The 14,060-nt window shown below is 29.4% G+C and overlaps 1 protein-coding gene and 1 long non-coding RNA gene across 2 annotated transcripts in view; one reads left to right on the forward strand and one right to left on the reverse strand.

The window, feature by feature from the left end:
• Positions 1 to 1,838: 1,838 nt before the first annotated feature.
• Positions 1,839 to 3,042, forward strand: LOC137926990 (uncharacterized). The gene is made up of 3 exons (XR_011107723.1): positions 1,839 to 1,939; positions 2,009 to 2,133; positions 2,673 to 3,042. It is a non-coding gene; the product is annotated as an uncharacterized lncRNA (long non-coding RNA).
• A 2,676-nt stretch (positions 3,043 to 5,718) lies between these two features.
• Positions 5,719 to 14,060, reverse strand: part of LOC137926989 (uncharacterized) — a 51,347-nt gene continuing 43,005 nt past the window's right edge. The window contains exons 2-5 of the mRNA XM_068770754.1: positions 8,887 to 9,059; positions 6,840 to 6,967; positions 6,439 to 6,621; positions 5,719 to 5,853 (exon numbers count right to left, since the gene is read on the reverse strand). Coding sequence (XP_068626855.1) covers positions 5,735 to 5,853; positions 6,439 to 6,621; positions 6,840 to 6,967; positions 8,887 to 9,059 — 603 coding nt within the window. The 3' untranslated portion in view covers positions 5,719 to 5,734. The remainder of the gene's footprint in view (positions 5,854 to 6,438; positions 6,622 to 6,839; positions 6,968 to 8,886; positions 9,060 to 14,060) is intronic.

A 14,060-nucleotide genomic window follows, 5' to 3' on the forward strand; every position in this document is an offset into this window, starting at 1 on the left:
GGTCAATTGGTTCTTAAACTTTCTACTCGTAATACATGATATAAACATTACTAAAAAAATCTTGAAGTTGAAGAAAGACTTAGAGATATGTAGGCGCGAATAAAAGAAACGGCTTTATATTTCATTAATTTATGATGTATATAAAATATTGTTTAACTTTTAAAAAAGGGAACAAAATTTTGGAAAAAACATGATTTTTCACTTTTTGTATTACTACTCTAAAGCCTCCCCGGAGTCCTAGTACGAGCATTGAAGTTTTTCAATTTCATGGAAAAGCCTGCAATGCAGACTGTCCCGGTAAAATAGAAGAATAACATTTTAGTGAATGCAGAGAACGGGTAGATTTATAATATTCTGTTTGAAATGTACAATTTATCTTCATTTCACTTCATTTTTATATATACGCATATGCATTGTCTGGTGATACAATTGAGTATTGAGAGAAATGGAAGTATGATCCATTTGAGAGTTTAAAGAGTGAAGTTGGGCCTTACAGCCTAAGTGAGTCTCTGCGTCAAATGTGCTTTTTGTTTTCGCTTCACTAATAACGCGTCAAATGTTGTGGTTTCGGCATTGCACGCAGCAAAACATAATAAACGTGGTCATAAAGTTACTGAAGTAGTCAATTAGTTTTAAATTTAGCTCTCTATATCGATGACCGGTGACGGAATGCAATGGTTACTAGAATTTTGTAAACTAAGTATCAATATTTCTATTACATGCATGGCATATTTCCTTTAAAGTGCTTATAAAATTTGATAAGGAAAATTGAAACAGTAAGTTGGCGTAAAAAAATGAAGTACAGGTAGTAAAAAGTTACGAACAATACAAGTATATTAATACCATCATGTTGCGTGTCGCGGTCAGTGTAATCGGTAAGAAATCTTATATGAAATAAATGTGTTTTCCGACTATATATCAAAACATATGTAAGAAATAAATAGCCCACCAATTACGTATGCTTTAAATTAATATTTTGAGGTATATATGTAATAAAGGTAGGTAGTAATTAACTTGTACTAACAACTGATTATAACTTTTTTTATCTATCTACATATTGAGGGTGATTGGTTATTGATGTAAAAGTTATTGAAGTAAAAGTTTTAAACTTATGGGTTTTGTCAGCAAAAAGCTTTAAAGCTTAGACACTTATTTCCAATCACCGTGTGTAGAGTGATCATTCTGAAGTCAGCTAAGAACGGTTCGGAATTTTACCTGCTCAGATCTTATAAGTATAAAACTTAGCCAGATTTTTATGGCATGTTAAAAATATATTACAATGAACCCGCGAAAGTCAGTGCGCGCCACACGATGCTAGTAATAGATGAAATATTCTCATCGTTAATATGTATTGTATCTAAGTTTTCTACTTAATTTTAGTAATAAATATATTCATTAAAGAAGCTATGAATTACCAGTTAAATGAAGGTGACATTATAAACATTTTAAGCCTGATGCCGGAAAAATTATTAAAGGAGTATCAAAATCGAGGAACAAAATATTATGGTGGCAATCTTAACAATAAAGAATATGGTGTTGATGATGAGCTTTTGAATTATCAAAATAATTTAGATATTGTTACGAACTCAAAAATCAACGATGAAAATAAAAGTAAAAAACATGTAAAAGAAAAGGAAATCGATAAAAACTTATACGATAAATCTTTGTCCATATTTGTATATAAACCAAAATATATGGATCTTAAAAAGAAGTTTACGTATAAGATTTTGAAAGAAATAACTAATAGACACCCAAAGAAATATTTTAAAAATTCAATAAATTACAATTTATCCAATATGCCAAAAAGAGAAATAAAAAATGATAGTGTTACAAAATTATTAAAAAATCTGAAAAAATATTCAAAATTTTATTTCATTTTAAACACATCAAGCGATGAGAGTTCCATACATAAAGAATATTTGGATGAAATTAGTAAAATGTAAGTATGCACTTACTTTAATGTTCTATTATGTTAAACACAAATAAGAAGTAGTTTTTTTTTATTTAGGATATCAGTATTACTTCCATCAAAAACGTCTATCAATAAAAACGTGAAAAGACACCATAACTACAAAGTTGTTGTATTGAAAGATCATGTTTTACCTGGACGAAGAAGACCTTATTCAGATGATTGTAAGTTTATATTTTATAAATTTTATTATGAAATTTTGTTAGTGATGAGTTTTTTTCTTAGCATTTTGAAACTGACGCAAGTAACCGACATAGCCCAGCGGATGGGCAAGTTGAAGTGGCAATGAGCAGGAAATATTGTGCAGAACAGATGGTCGCTGGGACTTTAAAATTTTGAAGTGGAGACAGTGCACAGGTAAGTGCAGCACTGGAAGAAGCTGAATAAAGACCGCTTCTAACCGATGCTACCGATCATAAGGCGTCCACTGTCACTGGACAGTGGACGCCTTGTGGCTGAAGTGACGATGATGGTGATAAGGTTGAAATAGAACCGGAGGTCGTCCTATTCGAATTCCAATTACACTCTTATAATCCCGTTATTATTCAATTCACACTTTTCTTTTATATAATTGTATTGAAAAGATTATTGGACTTTTAATCATTAATAACGGAATAAATGTAGCGGCCCCAGAAAGTAATGACTCTTATTAAAATTTAACATACATTATACATTATAGATTAACAAAAATGTTTTTTCCTAGATATATCTCGAACATATTCTGACGAGGGTGATCACAGGCCAAAACAATCGCGTAATAAATACGGCGAACCAATTGGGGGACGGACTGGTATACCAATAAGTGTCTACGAAAATTATTAAAAATTTCTTAACTCGTACATTTGTAATCGCACACCGAAAATGTAAATCTTTTATAAATACAATAAATTTTCACTACTCTTTATATGTACACACCATGATCTCGGGGTACCATGCGATAAAGATAATCCTAACCCCAAGGATCTTTGCCTTAACCGATCGATGTCTTATTGTTCTACTCGATGTGCCAATTCAAAAATTTATATTCGTAGGTCAACAATGCTTACAGCAAGTAACACAGACGCTTAATTTTTTATGCCAATAAACTATAAACCTATAAAAAAGTCTTTGCTGTAAACTTTCTATTGAATAAATTAAATAAATAACTATTGAAAGATTTCCTCTAGAACGATGTCGATATGAGGCCGCAGTTGAAATTTAATTATTTAGTTAATAAGCTTACCTTTTCACACAAGTCTTCAGAAAATGGCAATAGTTTTCCCTATTTATTGCCTCAGAGAACGAGTTTTTGTGTTGAATCTCGATTAGGTTAAATAACATTTACTTAACCTGATTGTATAAAAGATAATCTTTATTACATCTAAGGAACTAACCTAAATTTTGAAGTATAAAATCGTTTATGGCTTTGCTTTAGTGATGGCACATTTCTCTCTTGTTTCTGTTAGATGTCGACGCTGTTTTCTTTGTGGGGCTGTTACAACTTCTTCGGTCTCAGCACTTGCAGATTAGAGATCCACGACCTAAAATTAAAATTTCTCCCACTACTAGTTCTGTCCGTTCGCATGTTACATGACGCGTCTGTTTGACTTGGATGTACCCAAGTTTACCCAACAGTGTAATGTTTCTTTGTCCGTTGGGGTGTTGATTTAGTAGTCCTCGTTCAGTAGCTGTAGCCGTCGTCTTGGCTGCTTCTGTAGCTCTCAGTGATGAAATTTTCTTCTTTCTTAGACACATTACGACGAGATATTTCATTACCAGAAATTATGAAGACCGCGTTATATACCAGTTTTACCATTGCCTCTGTTAGTAAAATACTACTACGCTATTTGGCTAGAAACCCGGAAGGAAAAAATTAACGAGAGATGCCATTATCTCTGATTGCTGTGTAATATTTAATTTTACACTTTAGCTGTCAAAAAGATACGCGTCTTTATTTTTACATTTAAATTCAAAAGCCGCGTGTTTGTCTGGCTAGAAATAATTCCGTAATTACTTTTTTCTTCTTATTATTTTTCATTACAGGACATAGGGGTAGAAATAAAACTTCATTTAATTTTAAATTTGTTTTACTAAATGCATACTCTGCTAAAGTTCAATTTACGTTTATATCACAGTCATCACTTTAGAAAGTGCAGCATTAATATTATTATATTCAATATATATAATATGTATAAGTATGTACCCGCATCTCTATTATAATATGTTAGTATAAATTGAATAGATTATAAGTTGTAATAATATCTAGGTATTCTATTATTTTATAAATGCATTTCTAAGTATTCTTATAAATTAAAATAAGAGCATTATTTACTTTGACTAAGTGATTTGGTGCATTAAATGCTTTTTGGTGTTTTTAATACCAGTGAAATCTAAGTTAAGAAAGAGTATTTATATGTAATAATATTATTTTCCTAATATTACAAATGCTGTTAAGATAAAAACAAATTGAAATCGAGAAAATTCATTAAAACGTTAAATAAACTGTAAGGAAATTTTTAAACAATAAAACTTTTATGAACGTATAACCTTAAAATAATAAAATCGAAATTTATCCCGACATCTAATGACTTATGAATATGGCGGTGTAATTTGAACATTTTAAAAAATCCAATAGCATTTCCATGTCTTTTTTGGTCTTTTTTATTATGATTATAATGGAAATGACTCAAATACTTTTCTAGGCTAAATCTTTCGTCTACTTTATTTATAGATCTAGTATCTAGGGAATTATAATAATTGACTAGAATATGCAAGCTAAGAATACAACGACTCTGTCTAGGCCATCGTATTATATCTCTAATTATTGGGCAAGATTAATTATTATCGTGTAATGTTCACTATTTCTAGAATATAATACGCATCTAGTATAGTAATTATTAATCAGATAAGTCAACAGTATATTAATAAATATTGAAACTTTATTATTCGGAGTTAAATTGGCTTATTGAATGTAGTCTTATAAATTGGATTATTATAGTAATATTAATAAAAAAGTAAATTATTATGTAAGTTTGTTTTTTGTTTTGGAAGACGAGTTAGTATATTATATACATGGTGTTAAGTATCAGAATGAAATAAAGTTTCTGCATATTTTTTTATGAATTTGAGTTTAAACATATCTGAAATTCTTAATATGACAGTGACATGAGAAACTTAATACATTTGTAACTAGTTTAAAAAATTCTATAAGTCTTAAAGTATTTCTCATATTTTTGACATTTTAACTACAAATTATTAAGTTAATGAAACTTTTGTTTGTAATACCTTTAAAATGTATATAAATAACACATTAATCATTTATGTTGCAAAATATTGACGAAAGTAGAATCGAATTATATACCTACTACTTAAAAGCAATTGATCCCGTTCCAGGCAATTCGCAAATTTTATGATTTGTCAATTATAATCGAGATTTACATGTTTAAAATCTTACAAACTATAATAAGGAATGGATAACCGTACATATTAAAAAAAATTACATATTACCGGTTTAAGTAAATGAGTATAGATCGTTTTACACGTATCCTTTGACGAGATTGTACTGCTGTAGTTAGCGATTGACTAGACATTCTAATGGACCCTTTTTGTCTACACGGTACGAATTTACACATCATTTATCACTTTAATTTTTAATAGTTTATGAACACTTTTTATTTAAATTTTCGCGTGTTTTGTATATGCGTCAAAATAAGGTCATCTTGTACGCATAGGCATCACTTATACCATTTCGTACATTTGACACTCATTTGGCGATACACGTCACCCTCAAAGATAGTTCGGTCGTGACATACAGCAAAGTACCCCCATTCCTTTGTAAAGGGATCCTCTTCTTTTGTTCTTCCATAATCCGTTTACATCATCACCTTTAAGAGCTACATTGGTCTCTGTAAAAAAATGTTTAATATCTTATGCTCGAAGTAAAACAAATGTACATCATGCACTAGTTATTAGAGATATTTGGAGGTTTGAAAATCGGTTAAGGGGTAAATTTGACCGTAATCCATTAACTATCCTAGGTGTATATTTCTATTTATCATAGCTACCTTTTTCTCACAGGTATTTTATTTACGTTTTTATTACCTTTATTTACGGAAATAAAATGCTATTCAGTTAGCCGAACAGGAGAAAGAAGTGAACCCTTCTTTTCACAATTAGGATTTTTGTCTCTTCGATTCTCTGTTCACTATAAATCTTGTAAAGAAAATTAAAGTTCTTAGCTGTTTGAAAAGAGCAAGTGTTGAGTTTCTTGCTGCTTCTTTTCATCGTATATTTACCTTGCAAACGTGGTAGCAGGTATAAAATATACATGTAATTGTTCTTTCGTGACCACCTTTAAACTAGGCCTACTTAGGATAAAGAATTTTTAGTTTAAATTTGAATTCAAATAAATAAACAGATGGTTAAGCTATGTTATAACTATTTATGAGTAAAAGGAAAAGAGTACGTTATTTATATATTTTGAATTATACCTAAATGATTGAGGTTTTCTTGTTGCGGTAGATACTCTTGTATATCGTTGATTATCCTGTTAATATCTTGCGTATCCTTAGCGATGCTACACAGTTCTTCTTGATTGAAGTCTGGCGTGATTTGTTTGCACAGTAGTATTTGACTTATCACGTTACCGAAATTAGATGGACCGGCACGATTCTCTGTGTAAAACAAATATTAAATTATATTAATTCAATTAATCATATTGTATAGTACATCATTCGAAATTACTTTGAATTAAAATTATTAACAAATATAATTATAGTGATTGCCAAATATTACTCTTACTTTAGAAACTTTATCAAATATGAGTAATTAATAAATAAGGTTTGTTTCTATAAAAATAATAAACAAGTATAATTATAGTCATAGTTTATACCATAGTACGAAGTCATGTCCATTGGTACTAGTTGAACCAGACGGTGACATTTGGCAAGCTCGCGTATCAGCAGTTGTGACATGAAGTATAGCAATACCAGCTGTGGTTGCTCGGTACAACCTTCGCTCGTCCTGTTTAAAAAAATCACAAAGTATACTGGTAAAAACATATATTATCTACATTTTACTTAAGTTTAACACTATTCATGACTTGACAGCATAAAATCTGGGAGAAATTATACAGTCAATTATTCAATGAATCGTACAACGAAATGGTAATTTGTTAAAACAGAGTCAATAAGTCCTTATTAATTATTCTATATTCAAGATAGGATGATATAATGAAATGTTTTGAAGTATTGATATATTTTAATTTTTATAAATATATGTTTACTTTAAATACAGAAAACTTTTTCGAAGAAACTTCGTAACATTTCGTAGTTGAAACTTTTTTTGATTCTAACATTAGTCTTTGTAATAAGGTTTCTTTATTTATAACGCCATGTTTTAGACAAATTTCGATTTCATTGTTTATATCTCTATACCCGTCTGTGGTACTAGCTTTTTTATTTTTTTTATGCAATTACCAAAACCCAAATTATTGTTGTTGCGTGTTAACAAAATTATTTATCCAAACATTTATCATAGATTTTCTGTACATAAACATTTTGTTGCTAAACAAAGTTATTATGTTTATGTTATGTTTATTATACACAATTAGGATTAAGTGTACAAAAAAATCTAACTGAATAAGAATTAATCACATTAATATACAGGATGATTGATTACAGATGTAAAAGTTTTAAAGGGAATGTTTAGATCATTTGCTGTTAATTAATGTTTTACACTCTATCCGAAATTTTTTTTTAATTTTTTTGGGGTAATAAATACGCAATCGTAATAAAGTCTTAACGCCTTTTCAAAATAGGATATAACATACTAAAATTAATTACTGTTTACTATCTTTTCCTGCAAACTCTGTACTGCGAAAAGTAATTGGTCTGTTGCTTACCAAATTATTGAATGCAAAATATTTCCGACTCTTCTCTTTATACAGAGTGATTAAAAATATGTATAAAAGCTCGCAAATGTATCAATAAAAAATACATTCTTTTTGTGTACATACCCCCAAGAGTTAAATAATTTTATTAAACAACAATGGCCGACCACAACGAATAGTTTTAATATTGCATATTGCATAACGTAAGATATTAGTTTTTAATCTAAGTAAATTTAAGATTTATAATAAATTATATTTATAAAAAATAATTCTTGTGCGAAAACATTCAAATCAATTTTTTTTATCTTCTTGTTGTGGCTACAAAAATTATTTTATAATTTTCTTACACAATGTAATCTATTTTATATATCATGTAGTTGGAAATAATGTAGAAGACAATTTATCTGTTTGTTCGGGATCATTAATCTCATTCAAGATACATATCAAGGGGCCACAGGCGGGTATTGATTTAGAGTTACCAATTTGAATGTGTTATTTTACAGGGAACAGTAGAAACTATTACTTAGGTGTTAGTAACAGTGTCATATAACTATAATTATTACCTAAATGTATTAATTACAAAAGAATTAAAAGATTTGGTATATAAAATATATACAGATTGATTGGTTATATGTGTAAAAGCTTAAAGGGGTGAATATATATCCTTTTTACTTACAATTACTTTATGAAACGCTCTACAGAAAAATCAATGGTTTCGAAAATACCATAGGTCCGCCCAACTAGAATATGGAACGATATGCTAGCTACCTTATTTCCCGAGAATTATAACCCAGGTTTCTTCAGGGTCAGAGTGAATAGTCGCTTTCCACCAGACGAGTTGGTGTTCAAAAGCGAACAAGTAAGTGTCAAAAATATATAAAACAGCAAAGTAATGATAACATTTGGATTACTAAATATAAAAATAAATTAGTGTAATATAGCTTCGTATACTTGGAAAAAGATGTAAGAAAATTTAAGGTTTTACTTTTAAACCTTTTATGTCTAAAACCTGTATAGGAAGAAGTATAATAACTAATTGAAAATAAATACGTACTTCTTGCAGGTGGGCATTACAAGTTGGCTGGTTTGTTTGGTGGCCTCAACGCATGCGCGTCGAAGCCGTCGCACCCGCTCTCGCAGCTCAGGGCAGTCGGGCGGTTGTCCAATGTGGATTAATAGATCGCGAAACAGCGCCAGTTGTACGTTGATCTCGGTTATTAACTGAGGGTACATAAAACATATATAAGAATTGTTTATCAGAATATCATTATAACAGCGGTGGCCAATGTTATTTGTAGTCCGAGCAATTCTTAAAAAACTCTCGAAAAACGGCAACTAAATACGTATTTAAAAGTAAGACAATTAAGGTATTTAAAATATTTACAGTAGCCGGCGATAAATATTGCACATCGATCTTTGGAAAGAGTGAATATGTAGCGTGGGACAGAGATAGTGCTCTATGTAGCCGAAATTATCCGATTGTCTCTATCCAAAGGTCGATGTGCAATATTTATCGCCGGGTATTGTGCGGAATTTATATTTTTTGAAAACATTAAAATAAAAGTACAAAGACGTGTACTGAAATAGATATAAAAATTAAAATGTGTTTAATTTCCTAGCATTTGGATTAGATTGGTGACAGAACTTCTAAGTAATTCTTTCAGTTTCAGACGTTTGGATTTCTCGAATTTTAAAGTAGAATAATATAATTCACACGAATAATGCTTCAAAGAGCGCCCTTTTGCGAGATTTGTTATACAAAAATCTAATAGGCACGTACCATTGAGGTACAGTCAATGTATCCAATTTAAGTTGTATGTTTGTATATTAAAAATCACTTATTTAGAAAGTGAAATACATATTGTTCACTCTTCTATTTAACTCGACACCTAGGAATAACTACTAAATCTATAATGATCATTAAAATATCGAATTTTTTGATGTTCCTTCTAATAAACAATTTACACAGGGAAAAAATTAAAAATATTTTATTAATAATAAAATAATCATCCTTTATGAGCAATCATTTTTGAAATTGGAATTAAAAAATAATAACTTAAAAGGAGCCCGTTCTAATTTATTGTAATTACCAAATAAAAGTTTATTATAAATTCACAGCCGCTTACAAAGCACTGACGCAAAAAAGTTTTTTTGAATTAATTTGAAACCACGATGAAAAAGCAACCAAAAATATTGAATGTGCGGTAATGTTAAGGTGTACTTTTTGTTTTAATTTACAATTGTTTTGTTAAAATGCTGTATTTCGTACCGCAAATATCTGAATAATGTCCCATTGTTGTGGTCAGAACGACTCATTCGCCATTAAATGTACATGGATTTATGGTTGAAAATTCTTTATACAGGGTATCTAGTCGCAGATTTATGTTAGTTATATTATCTTTTTACACGAACAGAGCATCAATGAATTTGCTTCGTAAAGCTTTTCCATAAAAACTGATTAGTCGCTTTGTGGATATCCCATGGCTTTCAAGGTCAAATGACCTAACTGCAATGAATTTTTTTTCCTTAAAGGAAGATCTTTCATTAATAATCCCTGAACCTTTGTGAATTTAAATGCCACATGCTACAGAAAAATTTAAAGTTTTCTGTAGCATGTGGCGCTGAACACACGGTTCCGTTTTGAACAGTGTGTGTAACTTGACGAAAGATATTTCGTTGGCATACCCTTTACAAAATAAAATTCGCACTTTTATTCTATTCAATGCTTTAATTAAAGGTATATATTAAATAATTAATTTATTACTCAAATTTAAAAATATCGATCTGCCACTAGACACCTGTTACTAAAATTGTTAATTGTATGTATAATATACAATTAACATACAAATTTATATAGATATAATATTTGATTACTAAAAAAAATGGTTACATTTTCTAGAAACGTCAACTCTATATTTTTGTACTTTAATTATAATATGTCACTATAAAATTATTATTAATACTTACTATCAATACATATTTTTTTAAGTTTTCTTTGCACTTACATTTTTTACTAAAACAAATAGCATTTATTTATATATTCTAGTACGTATATTGTGTTACAATAACAGGGGAAAACATAAGTAAGTTGTTAAATGAATAAAATGTAAATCAAAAGTCTGACTGAAATATTAGTCAGATAGAAGAAAAGATAATGCTTAGTATCTACATATATAGAATAGTCCCGTTCTCATTAAAACACGTCTGTAAATTAGTTGTCCGCAGTAAAGGCGAATGAATCCTTTCGGGGCTCTAGATCTACGATAATTAATTAATGCTCCTTAACATTAAGTAAGTTAAAGCTGTCCAGTGGACTCAAAAGTTTTATGAGAGAGTGAATTTAACCCATTAGGCCTAATAGTTTCATGTAGTCCTAAATTATTTTTTGATTCTCAATCCAAAAGGATAAGTTATCTTAGTCTTGTAGTTGACGTTTTAATTAAACTAAAAGTTATTTAAGTAAATCACATTTGATTTACAGTTGTGAGCCAAAACATTATGAATTAAAAAAATAGGATTTAAAGTACTCCCTTAACCGAGCATTTAGATAAGTGACAAATTCTGTAGATAATGTAAGAATGTATCCAGCATATGTATAAAATTTTATAATAAAAAAAAAAACTACTACGTTATGAGGCAGATTTAATAATTATTCACAGTTAAACCGACAATGGAAAGGGGTCAAGATCGTATAGAAAAGAGTTGCTGATTTTCAGGAAATAGGCCACACAAAAGGAAGAGAAGCTTGAAGAACCTCATTAAAGCATTATTGAACATAGGCACAAAATATGACGTGTTAAAATTTTTTAGACTTAGAGGTTTGTACATGGATGATTTTTTATATGAATGGTTGTGTGGAATGATTTTGTAAATCAATGTTATCTTCAACGTGATTTTATTAAATAAGACATCCGATATCTTCTTTTATTGTATATGATGATTTTGAAAATTATTAATTTTACATAATAGTTCTACTTGTCAAAGTGGACAGAACACCTCGTCAAGGTCGATGGAAGTGGCCTTTTCGGAAATCTTTGGGAGAGGCTCTTGTCCAACAATTGATGTGCTACGGCTGAAATGATGATGGCAATGATGAAAAGTCACTCACCGAGTTAGCTGAAGGTTCGGATGGTTCGTGGTTGTAAGTAGAAAGATGTCGTGTAATTGTTCCTGCCATTTTGTTATACTTTCCGCTCCATTGCGTTTTAATAAATTATTTTAACGTTCTAATCCATACTCAAATATTCCTTTTTGGTATTTTTATATCGTTCCTTCATTATTTATCAGTAATTTAATTCAAACTCCTGTATTTACTGTGTTTTATAAATTGAATGAATTTGAATATTTTTTAAGATATTTAAATAGCTTTAAAGTAAAAAATGTTTTCTTAAATTATATAAAAAAAACATTGATTATTTTTATTTAAACAGAAACAATATGTTTAGAAATGAATTATCTATGTTGTGATTATTCTTGAATGTAAATGATTTGTCAATTCAAATCGGAGATGGTTCGATGATTCGGAAATAAACGCTCGTGTGACATTTCCCGGACATTTGTTTGTGAAATTTTTCCTCCTAAATCTGATTATTAATGAAGGTTTGTTTTCTTTTAAAATAAAGGATCCAAAAAGATAAAATTTGTAATAACGTCAGTTTATTGTTATAGTTCTTGGAATCACAAAAATATGTTATGTTCCCTAGGTACAAGGTAAAACGGTATTTAATGTCTGCATACTAATATCATTAGCTACGTCTAAGAATCAGAATTTTTCAACACGTATGATCAAATTTTAAGCACAATAATGTCTATTTTTATTAGATTTGAATTGATTAATAATAATATATAGAAGATATTTTGAGGACAAAAATTATTAATACAAAACGGTTCCCGCCATTTTTATATTGTTGGCAACTGCAATAATTCGTTAATATAACGAAGAAATTCAATAACTTATGAAATTCAATTATAAAAAAAAAAATCGGAAACCAAAAAAATGAGGTATTTGTACCCACGGTGATAGCACAAATATATAATAATAATAATAAATTAATAATATACATAATAAATAATATACATATTATGAATAAAGTTTAGAGAATAAATTTGTGGAACAATTAAAGCTAAAGATAAAATACGTTTATTCAACATAGGAACTTTTATCACAACTCTTTTTGATCGCCAACATGTTACCTATAAAATTTTCTCATCTATTTTATTTTTGACTCTACTGTGCTTCGTAAGGCGTTATAGTTGGAGAGAAGAAGCAGGAAGAAACTTCACAACAACACATCTTTTAATAAAGTTAAACATAGAAACACTTTATTAGATATAACTTAAATGGATTAAAAATAATCAGGCAAACATCAACGACTAGGATTCTTAACATTTAAATATTAATTTTTCGAATCTTAAGCTTTTTTCGTCAATATATTAATAATAATAAGCTAACGACTGAAGACTTGGATTGCAGTTTCAGTTCTACACGAGCTCTATGAAAGAATCGTTGACTCATTTGTTTTATATTAAAACTTAATGAAACTGAAGCTTTTTGAAAAGACAACTATTGATAAGAGGCGGACTATTTACAACAAGAACAAAAAATGTCTTTGTCGAAGCTTCAAAGAAAGCATCCGACTTTATTCGCAGTTAGATGAAGATGTGAATTTGGCCGTTTCGCAGGTTAACTTTGGCTTGCAATTTCATATTTTCACATGTTAAGGTCCCTTTAATAATTCTTTAGGTAAAGTTTTGACATAATATATAAAAAATACATACAAAAGAGATTGCTGTTTAATATATGGTGCACGGTTTAACGTATACACACTTGAAACTAACTTAATGGAGTTAGTCTAGAATTAGAAGGCCCACCTAACCGGTAAACAAACTACAAGAAGATGAGTGAATCTATTTTTTAAGATATCTAGGAATAATGTCTACAATTTATAGTACAGTTGTTAGCTAATTTAAAAAAGGAAAAAAATCTCGCTGGATTCTTGAAGAGTCACAGATGAAATTGCAATCAATTTTTTAAAATTGATTATATTTAATATAGAAAAATATACGACAGTTTTTGGAATTCCTCTCGAGATCAAGAGAATACCGACTAAATGACTGGTCACAGTTATTTGACCAAATTGCGTAAATATTAAAAACAAGGAGCTACAAAAATAAAGTTATCAAAAAAATATATATCGTAATCAAACGTGAAAAACGTGTATA

The sequence above is a fragment of the Battus philenor genome, unplaced genomic scaffold (genome assembly GCF_028537555.1).
Source record: "Battus philenor isolate CCGP_79_NKW_IND1 unplaced genomic scaffold, ilBatPhil1.0.hap1 SCAF_3, whole genome shotgun sequence".
Taxonomy (NCBI): domain Eukaryota; kingdom Metazoa; phylum Arthropoda; class Insecta; order Lepidoptera; family Papilionidae; genus Battus; species Battus philenor.